This window comes from Panthera tigris, chromosome C2, assembly GCF_018350195.1.
Source record: "Panthera tigris isolate Pti1 chromosome C2, P.tigris_Pti1_mat1.1, whole genome shotgun sequence".
Lineage (NCBI taxonomy): Eukaryota > Metazoa > Chordata > Mammalia > Carnivora > Felidae > Panthera > Panthera tigris.
The window spans coordinates 71,858,241-71,876,958 of record NC_056668.1 but is presented as its reverse complement, the minus strand read 5'-3'; the positions used below and the strand labels follow the sequence as shown (position 1 = coordinate 71,876,958).

Here is an 18,718-nt window from a genome sequence, read left to right as displayed (position 1 = left end):
TTGCCATACTTTGAATACTGTTTAAGCAGGACTCTTCTTAGATTGTGTTGCTTAACTTTTTCTCTATTTGAAATTCCAGGGTGACAATGAAGAACAGGAAAAATTACTGAAGAAGAGCTGTACGTTGTATGTTGGAAATCTTTCCTTTTACACAACTGAAGAACAAATCTATGAACTTTTCAGTAAAAGTGGCGACATAAAGAAAATCATTATGGGCCTGGATAAGATGAAGAAGACAGCATGTGGGTTCTGCTTTGTGGAGTATCCTTCCTATGTGTCTGGCATAAGCTATTGGATGAGGGTGGGCCTAGAGTGGCTAGTCACCTGTTGAAAAATTGAGTGAGGCCATCCACTAATTAGCATCCCTGTACTTAACCTCTCCTTCTTCCTTCATCTCCCTCTTAACTTCCTGTCCAATGTGTCTACACTCTTGAATTGTGAAAGCTGGTAACATTTATATCCTGTTCTGAAATCCATGCTTTTGTTTATAACTGATTCTTTAAGAAACAATCTGTTGACAGTATATGCTCGTGATATTTACAAAAGTCCAAAGCGGGGGCACCTGGGTGGCTCGGTTGTGTCCAACTCTTGATCTCAGCTCAGGTCTTGAGTTCAGGGTAGTGAGTTCAAGCCCCATGTTGGGCTACACGCCCACACTGGGCGTGAAGACTACTCAAAATGGGGGCGGGGTGGGGGTGGAAAGCTGACCAAAAGCTGACCAAAAGTTCAAAGGGTATAGTGAAAACCTCTGTACTATTCTAAACCTAGAGACTGTTACCAGTCTCTTGGGTATCTTTCCAGAAGTGATCCTGTGGATATGTAGTAGCATACTGCATGCACTAATTTTTGCCCTCTACCTTAGAGATTGTTTTATGTTAGCATATGTAGGTGTACCTCTTTTTTAATGGCTGTACAATATTTCATTATGTAGATATATAGAACTTGATTTTATAGGTCAAAACCAAACAATTTACTTCTCTGGAAATTGTATAAATGTTGGACTTCCTGGATTTATCATTTGGGGGGTTTTTCCCCATATTTTCGTATTTGGTCATTTTGCTTTATATATTCTGAGAAATTTCCCAGACTTGATCTAACAGCGTGTTTTTAAAAACTTTTTTTTGTGTCCCAAATTACCATTTCTTTTTTCTTTTTGGCAGGTTGTATTTATGCTGTAAATTTTCCTTAAATGTCTGGTGATCCCTAGGTTTCTGATCATAATCCGGGAAAGGCTAAGGCTAACTTTGTAGACCCCAGCAGATCTTCTCTCTCAAGTTTCTGCCTTGCCTTTGGGATGTGTGGGTTTCCCAAATGCTAGTATGAAAGGGATTTTATTTTGTCATAATAACTTCAAAGACACTGCCCTAACCCTAGTTCCTCCAATTTGTTCAGAATTCTGTCACTCTCTTTTTATTTGCCTAGGATTAAATGCCTTCCTGCTACCGGGTCGTCTTCCCACATATAGACCTTTAATTAAACCGTTTGCTGTCTCACACTTGTAAGAACCTCATGTGTTTGCTGTCTCCTTTAAGCTTCTTCAAGAATATTTCAAACTGTGACTTTCATTCATCAGCAGTCTTCCATCAGCTTTTGTTGAATCTCTGGTTTCCTGATGGCCTTTTCTGTTCTTTGGGTGTATCTTTTCTGTCATTTTAATTGGGTCTTGAGAAGGAAATGAGGAATATGCTCACTCTGTCAGCTTGAAATGGAAGCCCTACTTAACCTATTCCAAACTTGTGATTTTGGTATTTGATTTCTAGGCAGGCTCTGCAAGCTTCTTCCATTCTCCTGTCAGTCACAGAGGACAAGAGTGCTCAGATTTTATATCTGCCTCTTCACAGGGAGAACAATGAGAACACAAAAAGCAAAGAAAATCTACCTTATAGTTAATAATCAGTCTGTCTTGGCTTTTGCATCTGTCTTGTAGGTCAGAGATTCACAATCATAATAGCAAATACCCAAAGGAAAGGCTGCTGTGGACAGTGGTTTCTCTCAGTTTGCCCTTTTCTCATGTCATTCAGCAAAAAAGTTATTGAATGCCTCTTCTGTGCCAGCAGTGTAGGTGTTGGACACTGGAATTTCTGCAAGTGCTTCCTTACCTGTGTAATTAAAGACATAGAGGGAAAGGGGCGCCTGGGTGACTCAGTCGGTTAAGCATCTGACTCTGCTCAGGTCATGATCTTGTGGCTTGTGAGACTGAACCCAGCTTCGGGCTCTATGTTGACAGTGCAGAGTCTGCTTGGGATTCTCTCTTCCTCTCTCCCTTTCTCTGCCCCTTCCCTGCTTGTGCATGTTTTTGCTCGCTCTCTCAAAATAAGCCTTAAAAAAAAAAAAAAAAAAAAAAAGACATGGGAAAAAATCTAGATCAGCATTTCCCTGAACCCAGCCAATGATCATAATTGCTTATGGAGGTTTTTTTAATATGTAGATTTTTAATGTTAATTTAGTTTGAGAGAGCATGCGCATGAGCAGGGAAGAGCAGAGAGTGAGAGAGAGAATCCCAAGAAGGCTCCCCAACTCTCAGCATGGAGCCCCACGTGGGCCTTGAACTCACGATCCATGAAATCATGAACTGAGCTGAAATCAAGAGTTGGATGTTTGACTGAGCCATCCAAGTGTCCCTGGAGATTTTTTTTTTTTTTAAATACCACTCCAAAGATAGATTTAGTAGACCTAATTAAATAGATTTGGAAACAACTAACCTGATAGAGTCTTTCCTTCTAATGAAATGCAATGGCAATTCCATATGCACTGTAATCTCTTTTTTATTAAGGTTGTTGAATATACAGTTTCAGATTTGGATGCTTTTGTTTCTTTGGATAAGAAGTGTGCAGTTTGTGATCCAAACCTGCACTGAACATATTTATACTTTACAAACCAAAATATGGGGACAGTGGGACCAAATCATTATCAGCAAGATTCTCCAGGAAATCTGTCAGTAGCCCTGGATAAATCTTAGTTGACCCTGTTAGTGCTTTTGGACCAACCTCAAACAAGCTTGTGCAAGCCAGATTACTGTCTCTGAAATCTATTTGGTTGGATTTGTTTTTGTATTCTTTCTTATCTCAGCTTCATTTAGATGTTTCCTGTATTTCTAAAAATGTTTGGAGAAATGCTATATAGTGTTCCTTAATACTTCCACTTAAGATACTATTCAAGAGCAGATGCAGAAAATGCCATGAGGTACATAAATGGAACTCGTCTGGATGACCGGATCATTCGCACAGACTGGGACGCAGGCTTTAAGGAGGGCAGGCAGTATGGCCGTGGGCGATCTGGGGGCCAGGTATGCAGGAAGGTTCTCTTGGCTCAGGGTTTGCCTGGGATTTCAGTCCTAGTGACAAGATTTTGTCAGTTTGTGTTTGCTCTTGTAGAAAATAACTTTGTGCCTATAACCCTCGCTTGAAGGGAATCTGAAAACTACCCATTAGGATTGGTAAATTATAGATTGTATACATTTTCACAAGCAACCATTATTGGACTTCTGCCAGGGCCTAGATATTTTGTACCTGCAAGTGTCTAGAACAAAAGGAAAATGCACTGAAATAAGTTCTAAGTTTTTATTTTAAAAAATAGCCTAACTTGAGTAATCTTTGGAGTATGCTACTTTTGAATGCTGGTGAAAGAGTATGAGCATAATGTTTGGTAAAAAACTGTTAGTAGGGGCACTTGGCTGGCTCAGTCAGTAGAGATGTAATTCTTGGTCTTGGTTGTGAGTTCAAGCCCCACGTTGGGTGTAGAACTTACTTTATTTGCTACCCCAATCTTCTCTATAATGTAACTTGTGTTCTTTCCAATTAAGGTACGAGATGAGTATCGTCAGGACTATGACGCTGGGAGAGGAGGCTATGGAAAACTGGCCCAAAACCAGTGAGTGGTGAGAGCCCCATCGTGAAAACTCAGTCCTTTGGCCTGTTCAATTTGCCATTCATTACCCAAGGTCTACAAACCTGTCCACTTGTACCATGCTTTGATCAAGGTCTCTTCTGAGCTGGAAGCCTTTTCCTGGTTTTCCTACTATTAAAGGACAGAATCCAAAAGAATGCCTTTAAATCTGTAGTCTTACAATCTTGGCCATGTGTCAGGTTACCAGGTCAGAATTTGTGTTCCATGGCAACAGATTCGATCTATGATGTTGATCTGTCAGCCCCAAACACCACACTTCTTTTAGGAAGATGGAAAAATTTTTAAATGGATAGTACGATCACAGTCTACATTGGGGCCTGGAATTATTAAAAATTAGGTTTGCAGGAGATAAAATGTAATAAATGGGGCTTTGCTATGTTGTACAGCTTTGTTCTGTTTAGAAGTCTGACAACTACATTTGTTTCTGGGTTGAGTTCTAATCTCTAAAGGCAAATTCAGGAGTCAGGGCAACTTCCTAAATTGTTGGAGCAAAAAGTAAGCCTTAGACTGTAAGCCAGGGGATACCACCAGCTTATATGCTATATGTATTAAGACTTGAGTATTTATTATTTTATACATTTTTCAAAAGATGTGTTTTACTTAGAGCTACAGAAGGGTTTATGCATCAGACTGATTTGTTTTCAGAATGATGTTAGGAATGGACTGGGTTTAAAAAGGGCTTGAAGATCAAGAGAACACAAAACAAGAACAATCAGAATTGCTTCCCTCAGGAAATGTGTTTTGGCTAGTTCTCATATTGAAGTCTGTCTTGTTTTTTCCTTAATTGTGCTTAGAGAAGGGAGTCTACAAAATTTATTTTGTATTCATAAGGCATAAGTTGATTTCTCTAATATAACTGTCTAATATAATTTTCCCTGACATATAAGTGAAACTTTCTCATCTATCAACAAAGTATCTCCTAACTTCTAAGGTTTGTGAGAGTTGGAGATGAAGTACCTTAATAGGAACATCTTTCATATTAAAGTATAGGTTCTCTCATTAAGTTCAAGTTGATTACTTGGATTAAGAGCTATGACTAGCTGTAAGTGCATAATTTGCAGATGTTTAATGAAGACATAACACTCTTCATTTGAAATATTTCTTTTACGCTGTACTTTGAATTAATGTATTTTATAATGTTGTAGTAAAACGTAACTCAGATTTCCACAGACAGTGGCTCCTTTTTGAATTGTTGAACCAAGTTATCATCTCTGCCCATCACCTATAAAGAGAGACACTGGAACTCTTCCTCTGGAATATTTGAGTAATGTGCAGAATTTACATGTCTAATAGCGAGCTCGTGAGTCACATGGGGGTAGCGGCTGTTGTAGTGCATGCAAATATGAACATTGCCATCACTGCAGAAAATTCTGTTGGACACTGTTGGGTCAGCTGCTTAGAGCGTCACTCTCCCAAACAGTACATGTTATTCAGTACAAGAGAACACACGTTTATAAAGGCATTTAGTTTATTTTTCAAAAAAATATTTTTGCTAGAAGGTTTGAGTAATTTTACATGATCACAATCTTTAAATAAATTCTTTTTCTGTCCAAAGGTACCATTTAAGTGAACAGCTTATCTAGGCCTGTTTTTGTAACACCCAAATACAATTTGCATTTCTCTGACAGTATATTCCCTAGGTCTTAATTATCTATAGGCCAGGAGGCAGAGCCTCGCACATAATAGAAGTAGGTGCTTTACAACTGTTGATTAGTTTGGTTTCTTAACATAATTAAACAGAGCAGGTAGTCAGTATATTCAATTCACACTATTTATTATTAACATACTTTTTCTCGTGTGAAGGGTCTGATCCACCCAGAGCTCTCCCAGTCAGCCCTTCTCACCCGGGGAAGCAGTGAACACTACTGCAAAGAAAAAGGGCAGCTCTTCCACTAGTCAGGGCTGTTGTTTTGTTCCAACCGTGACTCCAAGATGACAGTGTCACTCAGAAGTAGAAAATATAATGCAAAGCCAGAAAGTGGGGATATTGGCAGCAACTGCTTCTTTTCCCTTCCTTAAGAGGTTCCCTTTCTTCTTAAGAGAACTAAAAGTTGAATTAAATCCACATTCATGGCTACAGATTTAACATAAGGACAAATCACTGGAAATAAACAACAGACTAGTAATTTGCTGATGGACCGGGCAGCTTGAAGGCACATCATAAGCAGCTTTTAGTTTGTACAAGGCCTGCACTCAACCTCAAAAGCATAAGGTCTGCCCACTTTGTGGACACCCAAACAATTCAGTGCCAAGCTAGTGACAATAAAACAATGCCTGTCTCTTCCACCAGCAGCCCAGACTATATTTAAAAAATGTCTTTGTTGCAAAGAAGCAATTATTGCAAACATCAGGACAGAGGCCCCTCTGATGTAGGGTTTGGGCTAATAGAGGTTTACACCTAATCACAAGGGGGAAAAGCAACTCTGTATGCTAAAACTGAGTTTCATGAATAGAAGAACATTTTGAACCATACTTAAAACATCTGACATTTAGGCAAAAGCAAGCTTGACAGTACACCTCAAGGTGCCCTATGAAGCTGGAAGTGAAAGGGAAGCGGGACTTGGACAGCTTACTGTAGTTACCTCTGAGCACCCCTGCTTGCCTCAGCGCCGAGGAGGTGACCGTTTCTCAGACTGGAGGAAACCGGCAACTCCACTTTTGAGCATTAAAGATTCAGAACACAGTTCTGCCTCTTCTACGTGCCTGGTTGTCAGTGAGGAGGTGAGATGGAGCTCTAAAGTATAAAACACTGTGAATCCACAGCCTAGTTACTGGCCACTGCATAACTGCCCCCTTCTCCCATTAGGCAAATGTCTTACATGCAGATTTGAAAAAAATCTCGTGTTTGCATAATTAGCTAATGTCAGAAAACCTCAGGATCTCTTCCTCACTTTAAGTTGTCATCTTTGCAAATGCTGACAACACAAGCCTAACTGTAGCAGCATAAAGTGCCTCTGATCTCAGTCCTTTTAGCGACCTGAAGCACAGTAAGAAATACTGACCTGGTTTTACACGAAGTCTAGAGGAGTGTGGAGAATGCTGGGGCTCTTTACAATGTAAACACTGGTGTTGGTGCTTGGAATGTCAGGGGATGGGAACCCTGCGTGTAAACATGTTCTGACTCTACCTTCAACTGCTGGAAACCTTACCTCACGGCCAAGTTTAACTGCACGTTTTAGCTTTTTATTTCCAACACCCCACACCTAACCAGGCATAAATCCAAGTATCTTCTGTCATTTACCTGGTATTTGGTGTAAGCTTCTGAGATGCTTACACACACCTCTGTTGTTTTTTCTGCCCCAGTTCAGAAAAGGTAATTGAGTAGTTTAACATGCATCTTTCCTCATTTCCTTTCTTTTCAAATATCACAAAAGGCTAGAATAAAGATGCAAGATCCATTACTTTAATCCTAATGCAGCGAAGTATTAGGACAGGGTTGCTTCTGCTTTTCCCCAGAAGACGAGGTTGATAGAAGTGAAAAAAGGACTCCAGCTCTGGAGTCTCAGGGTTGGTCAACAAGAGGCCAACTGAGGGAGCCCCGCATGCTGCTGAGATCACTAAAGACGTAGGAGCAAAAAAAGTCTAGTAACATCTGCTGTGCTCCTGTGCAAGCAAGTCTTACTACTTTTCCTCTTCTCCCCACCCATCTGCAAAAGACCTGGTCAGTCTTTAGTTCTGAAGATTAATATTTAAACACCATTGAAATAGAAAGGTATTTGCCACATCTTAGACAACACAAGGGTAGTGACAACTTGTAAATTACTCTTGGAAAGGCTGAATTCTCATGTGGTTGACTAGTCTGATGGATATTAATGTTTTTTAATAAATCCAGAGAATTCAGTGTTCCAGCAAAAGCCTTTATAAGATTTAGGCATTTGTTGTAATTCTTAAAGCCAAGATTGAAATTTTCTCATGTGTTAAAATAACTGGACCCCCCCCCCCCCAAAAGCTGTTGTCTTTAATCAACTCCTCCCAAAGTAGGCACTGCACTTATAAGTGTGCTTGTCTAAATAGAACACACCAGTCAGGTTTTGGCCACTTCTCACCCTTTCAAAAGGAATGCAATTCACTCTGCAAGACTCATCTGGAGAAGGAAGTCCATGAAAGGTGCAGCAGGTTAAACAGGACTGGGTTTGTCAAAACCACCACTCCTAGCTACCCTTTACACCCCAGGGAACAACGATCCTTCTCAAAGTTATGTTGTATCAAAAACATCCTGCACTTTTAGGTTCTGGGATTAAATTTTAAACCTGTATTCAGTTCACGTCTAAGTAAATTTCAAAAGCTGCACCAAATCTACTAGGCTTTTTTTTTAATACTCTGCACTGCATGCTCTGTCTATATGCATGCGTTTGGATAATAAATATTAAATATGGGGGAAACACACGAAATCCATAAAATTAAAAATGAAACCAAACTGAACATTAAAAAATAGTACACGGTAGCTAGAGAAATGAATAGGGCAAAAAACAAATTTGAGGTAACAATAGTGGCCCAACACCACTGATCTGAAATATCTGTAAAAATTCAAATAAGTGTTTGGAGATTCAAGTAACAAACCATCTGCTTCAACTTGGTCAGACCTTCCAGAGTCCTGCTGAGTTTCAGTCCATGAGCCGGCACTCACACAGCTCCTTGTAAATCCTCTTCCGCACTCGGGGCATGTCCTCTTGGGAAAACTGGAAAGGCTGCTCTAAGGCGAGGCACTTGCAGTACTGCAAAGGTCCCAGAAACACTTAAATGGCATATGGAACTTTGATGCAGACCTAACAGAATGGGGCCTAAGGTGGCATTTTAAAGTTTAAACTCGTTGTAAAAACATTGTTTTGAAACATTTGCCTCCAAATTATAGTCAACTTTCCAGGTAAGTATATGGTTGGGGGTCTCCCCTCTCTCCCCCAAACAACACTGTGAGAAACAGAAATTGATGAAGAGGCTCCAACTCTTTCCAAGGTGCTACCTGCTGAGACTGCCACTCCACCTAAAGTGGTCTTTTAAGTGAGAACTTCGGTTTGTTTACAAACCCCAGACATTCATGAGTCAAAGGAATGAGCCCATCTTCCATGATCTTTGCAAATCTCTATAAATTCATGGGTTATACACAATTTCTTCGTAAATGTCATGTATGACAAAATTTTCATTAATCCTTTTAGACCACTAAGGGAACCCACAGCATGAGAAAGCAGTTTTTCAATGTGGCCCTTATTTAAAATGTAATTAATTTTATTCTGTGGTTAAAGACCACTTGCCAAAGGTTAAAAAAAAAAAAAAAAAAAGTAGTTAATTCTGCAAATGCCAAGGGTCTACGATACAGACAGATTCAGACCAGTCTCTAGTGTGCCTAACCTCTGATAAGACATGTACACCAGAGGAGGAGATATTCGGGTACCTGTGCCTAATGCCAGGTACATAACAACAGGGGCTCCCATCTCTCCTTTCTAAACCCAACAAATTTAATTCACACATTCCAAATTCTGGATAAACAGATTTCTTTACCTGGAGCACAAAGACTCCACAGTCACTGTCATTTTTCTGTTGTGGAATACACTAAAGAGAAAAACAAAATGATCATTAAAATAAGACCAAGTACTCATCTTCCGATAGGAAAATTTGTTTTTATGGAAAAATAAGTAAAAGAAACTTGTCTGTCCAGGACAGCTGGTGTACTAGTATAGATCTCTGGTATTTAAAGTGTGTGATTTTACAGAGGCATCAAAAGAGCTAGCAACCAAATGTATAGAACCTTCGCCTAAATATGAGAAATAGGAAATCAAAACCCTGTTTTAAAACTTGATTTGGATAGTTTTGCTATCAGATTACTGACAATGGAATCAAAATGGAATTGTGGATCAGAAAGCATACACCTGGACTCTGAATATGTACTAAAAATCCTGCTTAGTAGTCTTCACGTTTCATCTGTCACTCTTTGAAAGAAATAAAGGTAAGCAGTATGTTGGGGTGCCTGGGTGGGTCAGTCGGCTAAGTAATTTTGGCTCAGATCATGATCTCACGGTTTGTGAGTTCAAGTCTCACATCAGGCTCTCTGCTGTCAGCGCAGAGCCCGCTTCGGATCCTCTGTCCCCCCTTCTCTGCTCCTCTCCTTCTTGCATACTCTCTTAAAAACAAACACTTAAATTATTTAAAAACTAAAAAAGAGCAGTATGTTTCCCAAAGAACTGATTATGTATTCTGCCTAAAGGGGAAATGTGAAGGATGTTGACTAAATTTGGAATACCTAGATATTCTAGTTGGGTAATTTTCAAAATTTACAAGTTCAATTCCGGTTTCAACTAAAAGACTAGCTTATTAAAAGAAAACTTAAGCCTAGGTTTAAACCTTAGCATTTGGTGTAGTTCAAGGATGAACAAATAAATCTGGTTCCCTTGGGTTTGGCTTAAAGTTTGTTTCAAGACTCTGCCTTTTTTTTTTTAATAGGTTTGTTTTGAGAGAGACAGACACAGTGCAAGTGGGGGAAGGGCAGAGAGAGGGAGAAAGAACATCTCAAGCAGGCTTCCAGCTGCCAGGTCAGAGCCCAACATGGGGCCTGAACTCACGAAACTGAGATCATGACCTAAGCTTCAACCAAGAGTCGGGATGCTTAACCGACTGAGCCACCCAGGCACCCCAAGACTCTGCCTCTTTAAGACTGTGCTCAGTGATCTAGACCTAAGTTCAAGGACCCAACTCTATCAGTAGTTCCGATGGCCTAGGTGACACCTAGGCTTCAGTTTTCCCATCTACAAAATAAAGAGGATGCCCATCCCTAAATGACCTGCCTACCTCATAGGCTGTAAGGATCAAATGAGATCACACATGCAAAAACACTCTGAAAACAATAAAGCAGTGACCATAAAATGTAAGATGCTGGTATGTGTGACAGTGATGAGAAGACCTGCCTGAGCGCTCTGCCCCATAGACAGCATGAGTGCATATAGGACAAACATAGTGCTGCTTTCATACTGAAACCTTCAAGCCACTGTCTTCCCCAGATGCCTGGTAAGAAGCCCAGTGCACTTGCTCCCTTAGTGGATCCAAATAGTCACTTCAGCATTTCTCTGGGTCTATGTGGGTCATCTGGAAGTAAGAGGCAGGTGCCATCAAAAGAAAAAGTTCTGTTTTCCTTTCCCTTTTTTCCAATATAACAACCATATCATTAGCAGCTGCCCCATTGATGAAATGACTAAATTTTTCTCCAGAAGCACTGGGAAACTAAGTAGCTAGTTGATCAATACTACACAGGTTTATTCTAAGCTGCCTCCCTGCAGCCTCCAGACTCTTACTGGTATCTCCATCACCAGTCTTCAAATGCTTTTAAAGACACCCACCCCTAAGGATAATTCCATCCCCTTGACATGCCTGGGTTTTCATTTTTATCACATACTTACCTTTGTAACAGCAGTCTGCCAACCCTGAAGAAATTCAGGTCTATTTTTTTCTCTGGCTTCAGTCAGCAAATACTTTCTTATATTCTGGTTAAAAAGAAACCACAACACAGATGCTGTGTTCCATCAGTTGGTGAAAAATGGAACCTGCTCACAGCAGATAGAAGCAAAGGAGGAGGAGGCTGTGGCCCCACCACTGGGCAAAGTCTGCACTCAAGAGTTTAAAAGGTGGAACTTTATTTCTGACTTTCATTTCATAGTGTTAAGAAGGACTCAGGCCTTCTATACTCAGGTATGCATTTAGGCTGTGGATACCACTGTATGTTTTAATTAGAAGTTTTTGTAAGATGGTCAGCCTTTTCCAGCAGCCAACTTGCTGAATTTGACATTTAAATATTGGGAAGACAAAAAAAAAAGACCTGATTACTGCCAATGTTCAATACAAAGAAGGAACCCATGGCAGAAATCAATAATTGAAACTAAATGAAAAACAGTCCAACCTTAGATATACTCTATTTTGAGGGCTGCAGATAAAGGTATCTTGCAGTTTCTAGAAAGTTCTACTGAAACCCATTCTGGATACTAAATACAGTTGAGTCCACTGCTGAAGCTTCTACCAAGATGAAGCCTATCAGAGTTTCAAATATTCCCTTATGCCCTCTACTTCTGTGCATCACTTCTAAAGGTGAAGTCAGAGGTAACAGGAATTAAACCAACCACACCGAAGGTGGAATATTAGTATGTATGTACATGTATACAACTGTGTTTATGCACATACTACCACACACACACATATACATACATACATGCACATATGTATTTTCTTCCCATAAACATATATATACTCTATTACTCTGCAACTGGCTATTTAAAACCCAATAGGTCTTGGAGATCTTTCCATGTTATTTAGAACATGGAGATCTATATTCTATGATCTATGATCTAGATCTATGATCTATGGCCAGTTTAATAGTATGAATGTACTTATAGTGTACTTAGCTATTCTGTTGGTAGAGCTAAATTTAGGTGGGTTTTTTTTGGTTTTTGTTTTGTTTTGTTTTTACTATCAGTAATGCTGCTGCAGTCAACATTCTGGTGCATGCCCTATCACTGTGCACATACATACACAAGCATTTTTATATACCAAGAAATAGAACTGGTATTCAATAGGATATATATTTTCTTTCTTTTAAGTAGGCTTCACGCCCAACATGGGGCTTGAACTCACACAACCCTGAGATAAAGAGTGTACTCCAAGGACTGAGCCAGCCAGGAATCCCTAGGATACGCATACATCTTTTATAAATTTATAAGGCACTTAGAACTGATCAGGATTTCAACTCCCCTAAGTGGCTAGCTATATTAATTCATATACTCCACCAGAAAAAATGAAAGCTGGTTTCCTTACACCTAATGAACACCTGAATACATCAAACTTGCCTAATGGGCAAAAAATGAAGCCCTGATGTAGTTTTCATTTGCATTTCCTGTATTTGATAAGACTAAGCATCTCTCCATATGTTTCAAGGCTATTTGCATTTTTCCTAAAAATTACTTATTTGAATAATCTTTATCCATTTCTCTTAAATCCTTTTATTACTTTTTAGGAGTTCTTTATATTTTCTGGGTAGTGATTATTATATGTCTCACATATTTTCTCCAGGTCTTTCCCTTCTCTTTGAACTTTAGGACATGCAGAAGTTTTAAATTATGGTATGGTCCAATTTATCAATCTGTTCCTTTAGGTGTTCTGCTTTTATGGCTCTGTGTAAGAAGTCCTTCCTGAATCTAAAACATAACATTTTCTATATTTTATTCTAACTTTTATAGTTTTGCATTTTATATTTAGGTCATTATTTTACATGGAATTTGTTCTTATAAATAGTATGAAGGATCTGTATGTGGATCCAAATAGACAGCTACTTTTCACAATGGCATATATTGAATAGCCTGTCTTTCCCCAACTTTATCATATACCAGGTTCCCTCATATACAGCAGTTATTCCTAGATTCTCTGTGCTGTACCACCAATCTACTGGTCTATTCCTAAGTTTTAATTATTAAAACTTTGTGATATGGTTTGGCCTCTAGTATTCCTTCCTTCAATGTTCATGCAATAAACTCTGCACTATGAATTCTAGGATGAGCTTATCAGTTTTCATTCAAAATCCTCTTGAGAAATTGGGGGCAAATTGGTATATATTATTAGTTTGAGAAGAATTGATCTCTTTCCAATACTGAGCCTACCTATCTTTCCATCTGCTCAGATTTCCTTTAAATATAGAGCTCTACTCTTAAAGAACTTCCACAATTTTTGCTGGAGTATATACTCCTGGTCAGTTTATATCTTTGTTTGCTTTTGAAAATGGAATCTTTCTTTTTTCAGTTAAATTTAACTGGTCCTTGCTACTGAAAGAAAATCAGGAAACCTATGGATTTTTCTTGCATCTCACCATGTTGTTGAACTGTCATTAGTTGAGCTCTCCTATTTTGCTGGCTGATTCTCTTGATTATAACTCATTCTACATAAGTTATTTTGAAGATACAAGCCAATTTTAGCCCTAAGAGAAACCAAGGAAAATGATTTGTATCCATTCAAAATGCAGCTTTATAGGGAGGCAGGAAAATATGTGACAAAATCCAAATTAGACTTGTTGCTCAGAGTGGGATCCATATCACAGACAGCTACCTCTCCCAACCCGGGGATTCCTCTTGTAGTTCTTTTTCTCTGCCAACATTTTAGAGGGTTTTCATGACAGAAATTGATACCCTATGATAACTGACTTCTGTTCTATTTGATCACAAGATAAATGAAAAAATACAGGCAGTATATTAACTTACCTCTACACAAAACTTAAAATGAATGCCTTGGGAATCATAAAATGAAATAATTCGATTAGAGAGTGTCACGGTAATGAGAGACCAGTGGACTTCCAGGTGAATAGGAATCAACAGAAGACTCTTTTTAAACAAATCCACCTGATTAAAAAAGAAAAAGAAAAAGAAATGCGGCCATCACCACAGACTATCCAAAACAACAGCAGAAACAGCTTCCATTTACTGACCTTTGACCTGTTTGAGGTCATAAAAGCAGGAAGTGGTGAAGCCAAAATCTGAACCCAGGTCTGAATCTAAAGCCCATGCTTGTAACTACTAAGCTACAATACACAATAAGAAAACTGAAGATCCAGAAAGCACCATTTCACATTCAAACCTGCTACACCTGTGCTTTGCAAATGCTTAATGTGACTTAGCCTCTTATTTTTATGCTTTTGTGTACATATTTGACCTTGACTCAATTCTTATGTAGGAAGGAATCATCATATTATAAAACAGCACAGGCACCATAAGCCTTCTTTTTATAAACTCAGTGTCCTAGTTAAGATCATGGGCTCTGAAGTAAGTCTGGTGAAGTTCAAAGAGAACCTCTTCCACTTACTGGCCAGGTGACTTTGGTCATTTTCATAGCTTCTTTGTGACTTGATTTCCTCAACTATAAACTATAGACAACAGCCCCTACCTTAGGAAATTATTGAGAGAGATAATACATCTAAGATGCAGAAAACTGCTTTCACATATTCTATGTAGCCAGTGAATCTTAACTATTACCATTATCACTACCTCAGGTTTCCCAGATGATAAAATTGAGAAAAATATCCTTGATAATTCTTTACACATCCTTTACAATCTAGAAATATTTACTATTCCACTCAAAATCCCAGTTGTGGAATGAATGATAAAGTAGTAGGTGCTCAATAAACATCTGTAAAAGTTGTGAATGAATTTTTTTTCAGGTTTTTTTTTTGAGAGTTTTTAGGGATTCCTTGGGTTAAAACAGTCACAAGGCTATTTTAAAGTACATCAGATTCTTAGAAGCTATTTCTCAAGCCTTCCTTGCTTTCTGATATTCAGATAATGTCCTGCTCTAAATGAGTCTTCTACTAGTCGACATGATCTCGGAGCAAAGCACTTTAGCACCTCTACTTTTCCATTTTCTGCATCCATAAACCTGGCAGGTGAGGTGGACAGAAGAAAACATGAAGACAGTTGGTCCTTTCCAATGCACAAATCCTGAGTATCTAAAACAAGGAATCACATCTAAAACACAGTATTAAATGAGGCCAAATTTACATTCTTCTTAAAAAGAAACTCTGGGGTGCCTGGGTGGCTCAGTTAAGTGTCTGACTTCGCATGATGTAATGGTTCAGGAGTTTGAGCCCTGCATCGGGCTCTGTGCTGACAGCTCAGAGCCTGGAGCCTGCTTCAGATTCTGTGTTTCCTTCTCTCTCTGCCCCTACCCCGCTCATGCTCTGTCTCTTGAAAAAAACATTTAAAAAAAAGCTTTCTCCTAATTATAAAAACAATTTTGTCTTTTTAGTTTATTTTAGAGAGAGAAAGTGTGAGCAGGGGAGGGGGCAGAGGGAGAAAGAGAATTTTGTTATTGTTAGTAAAGATTTTTTAAAAATTTTATTTATTTTTTAAAATTTACGTCCAAATTGGTTAGCATATAGTGAAACAATGATTTCAGGAGTAGATTCCTTAATGCCCCTTACCCATTTAGCCCATCCCCCTCCCACAACCCTTCCAGTAACCCTCAGTGTGTTCTCCATATTTATGAGTCTCTTGTTTTGTCCCCCTCCCTGTTTTTATATTATTTTTGTTTCCCTTCCCTTATGTTCATCTGTTTTGTCTCTTAAAGTCCTCATACGAGTGAAGTCCTATGATTTTTATCTTTCTCTAATTTCACTTAGCATAATACCCTCCAGTTCTATCCACATAGTTGCAAATGGCAAGATTTCATTCTTTTTGATTGCTGAGTAATACTCCATTATGTATATAAACCACATTTTCTTTATCCATTCACCCACTGATGGACATTTGGGCTCTTTCCATACTTTGGCTATTGTTGATAGTGCTGCTATAAACATGGAGGGGGTGGGGAGAGAAAGAGAATCTTAAGCATTCTCTGTGCTCAGTGTGGAGCCCAACACAGGGCTCAATTCCACATCCCTGGGATCACAACACAAGCCAAAGTCAACAGTTGGACACTCAACCTACTGAGCTACCTGGGTGCCCCTATGAAAACAATTTTTAAATAAAAATTAGAAAATACAGATAAGAAGTACACTTCAGTGTATATCTTTCCAGATTTTTCTTCTTTTTAATACATTATCTCTCATACATAACTTTATACATATAATTAAGAATGGTATGTGTGGTGGGTACTGTATTATTATTGACCCAATTATTTGTTGCCCTTCCTATAAAAAGGATTATATGGAACTGCCTGATGTCATGTGGCTTCACTGTCCCTCCCAGGTGAAGAAAGTAGTCCTGTCATGTGATTTGCTTTAACTAGTGCTCTGTAAATAGAAGTGAATTTATGTCATGACCAAGCTGAAGCTTCAAGAGCCATCCTGTGGCCCTGAGACTGTTATGTCTCCAGATTAGGTGCTGTTCCTCCCATCTGGGAGCCCATTTAAGGACTAAAGATGAGAAAATATAGGATCATGTCCTTAGACGCAGGAAAAGTATTTGATAAAACTCAACATCCATTTATGGTTAAAAACTGTCACATAAACTAGGAATAGGACCAAAACTACTTTAACCTGATAAAAGAGTATCTACAAAAAACCCTACAACTGTCAACACAAACAGTAGTGAAAGACTGCTTTTCTCCTAAGACTGAGAATGAGGCAAAGATGTCCCCTCTCATAGAAGTCCCAGCCAGTGCAATAAGGCAAGAAAAAAAATGGCATACAAATTGGAAGGGAAAATTAAAACACTCACTACTTAGAGACATGATTGTCTATGAAAATCTCACAATCTACAAAAAAGTTCCTACAACCAATGAGTCTGGCAAGGTCACAGGATACAAGGTCAATTCACAGAAATAAGTTGTATTTCTATTGCTAACAGGAAACAATTGGAAGACAGCATTTAAAAAATTCTGTTTATAGCAGTTTCGGAAATATGAAATAGGGCTATGTTTTGTTTTATAATTTTTTTTTAATGTTTATTTTTGAGAGAGACAGGAGGACGTGAGTGGGGGAGGGGCAGAAAGCGAGGGAGACACACAATCAGAAGCAGGCTCCAGGCTCTGAGCTGTTAGCACAGAGGCTGACATGGGGCTCGAACTCACAAGCCGTGAGATCATGACCTGACCTGAAGTCCGACACTCAACCGACTGAGCCAACCAGGTGCTTCATGTTTTGTGTTGTTTTGTTTTTGAGATAAAGAGGGCACAAGTGATCTAGGGGGAGTGGGAGAGAGAAAGAAAGAAGCAGGGCTCAAGCTCACCCAATGTGGGACTTAAACTCATGAACCATGAGACTGTGACTGTGCCGAAGTCAGATGCTTAACAACAGCCACCCAGGCGCCCAGGGTTACATTTTTTTAAAATATGTGCAAGACCTGTACACTAAGAATTAGAAGATATTGCTGAGAAAAATTAAAGACCCCAAATAAAGGGAACATGTACGATGTACATGGAAATGGAAGATTTAATATTGTTAAGATGTTTATTCTCCCCAAGCTAAATATTCCTGCAAGTTTAAAAAAAAAAAAAAAAGACAAGCTGATTCTAAAATTTATATGAAAATGAAAATGCAAATGACCTGGAATTCCCAAAACATTCTGGAAAAAGGATAAAGCTGGCCAACTTACACTATATATCAAGATATACTCTAAAGATACAGTGATCAAGACAGTGTGGTATTGGCATAATAACAGAGATCAATGGATAAGAACACAAAGTGCAGAAATCGACCCATACATATGTGGTCAGCTGATTTTCTACGATGGTACCAAAGCAATGAAACTAGGAAAGAGAAGTCTTTTCAAGCAAATGACATTGGAAGAACTGGATATCCATATGGAGAAATCATCAAAATTAAAAATCTTTACCAAAACACATGGTTAAGAAAATAAGTAAAAAAGCTATAGACAGAAAACAATCACAAAACATAGACCTGACAAAGAATTTATTTCCAGAACACCTTTCTTTACTACAAACCTTTTCATTCATATCACCCACCCATTTTTCTGCTGAGTTGGTAGTCTTTTTCTTATCAATTTGTATAAGCCCTTTATATATTAAGAAAATCAGTTCTGTGACATTAATGGCAAATATTTTCCCTAGTTTACCATTTGTCTTTTTACATTGCTCCTATTTTATTTTATTTTTTTTTTTTTAACGTTTATTTATTTTTGAGACAGAGACAGAGCATGAACGGGGGAGGGCCAGAAAGAGGGAGACACAGAATCGGAAGCAGGCTCCAGGCTCTGAGCCATCAACCCAGAGCCCGACGCGGGGCTCGAACTCACGGACCGCGAAATCGTGACCTGAGCTGAAGTCGGACGCTTAACCGACTGAGCCACCCAGGCGCCCCTACATTGCTCCTTTTTTAAATGCAGAGTTATTTTTATGT

At 38.8% G+C, this 18,718-nt stretch overlaps 2 protein-coding genes across 8 annotated transcripts in view; one reads left to right on the top strand and one right to left on the bottom strand.

Annotated features, from left to right (window-relative positions):
* NCBP2 (nuclear cap binding protein subunit 2) overlaps nt 1-18,718 on the top strand; it is a 33,715-nt gene that overhangs the window by 5,346 nt on the left and 9,651 nt on the right. The window contains exons 2-4 of one of the 2 annotated variants that reach the window (XM_007090965.3): nt 80-261; nt 3,148-3,286; nt 3,803-3,870. In XM_007090965.3, the coding sequence (XP_007091027.1) occupies nt 80-261; nt 3,148-3,286; nt 3,803-3,870 (389 nt within the window). Of the gene's footprint in view, nt 1-79; nt 262-3,147; nt 3,287-3,802; nt 5,164-18,718 lie in introns of those variants that run through there. The other variant, XM_007090964.3, reaches the window with a different exon arrangement.
* The window catches only part of SENP5 (SUMO specific peptidase 5), a 48,214-nt gene continuing 37,202 nt past the window's right edge, over nt 7,707-18,718 (bottom strand). For 4 of the 6 annotated variants that reach the window (XM_007090966.3, XM_042957208.1, XM_007090969.3 and 1 more), the window contains exons 7-10: nt 14,130-14,267; nt 11,292-11,375; nt 9,403-9,453; nt 7,707-8,621 (exon numbers count right to left, since the gene is read on the bottom strand). In XM_007090966.3, the coding sequence (XP_007091028.1) occupies nt 8,511-8,621; nt 9,403-9,453; nt 11,292-11,375; nt 14,130-14,267 (384 nt within the window). In that variant the 3' untranslated portion in view covers nt 7,707-8,510. Of the gene's footprint in view, nt 8,622-9,402; nt 9,454-11,291; nt 11,376-14,129; nt 14,268-18,718 lie in introns of those variants that run through there. The other 2 variants (XM_042957210.1, XM_015541470.2) reach the window with 2 other exon arrangements.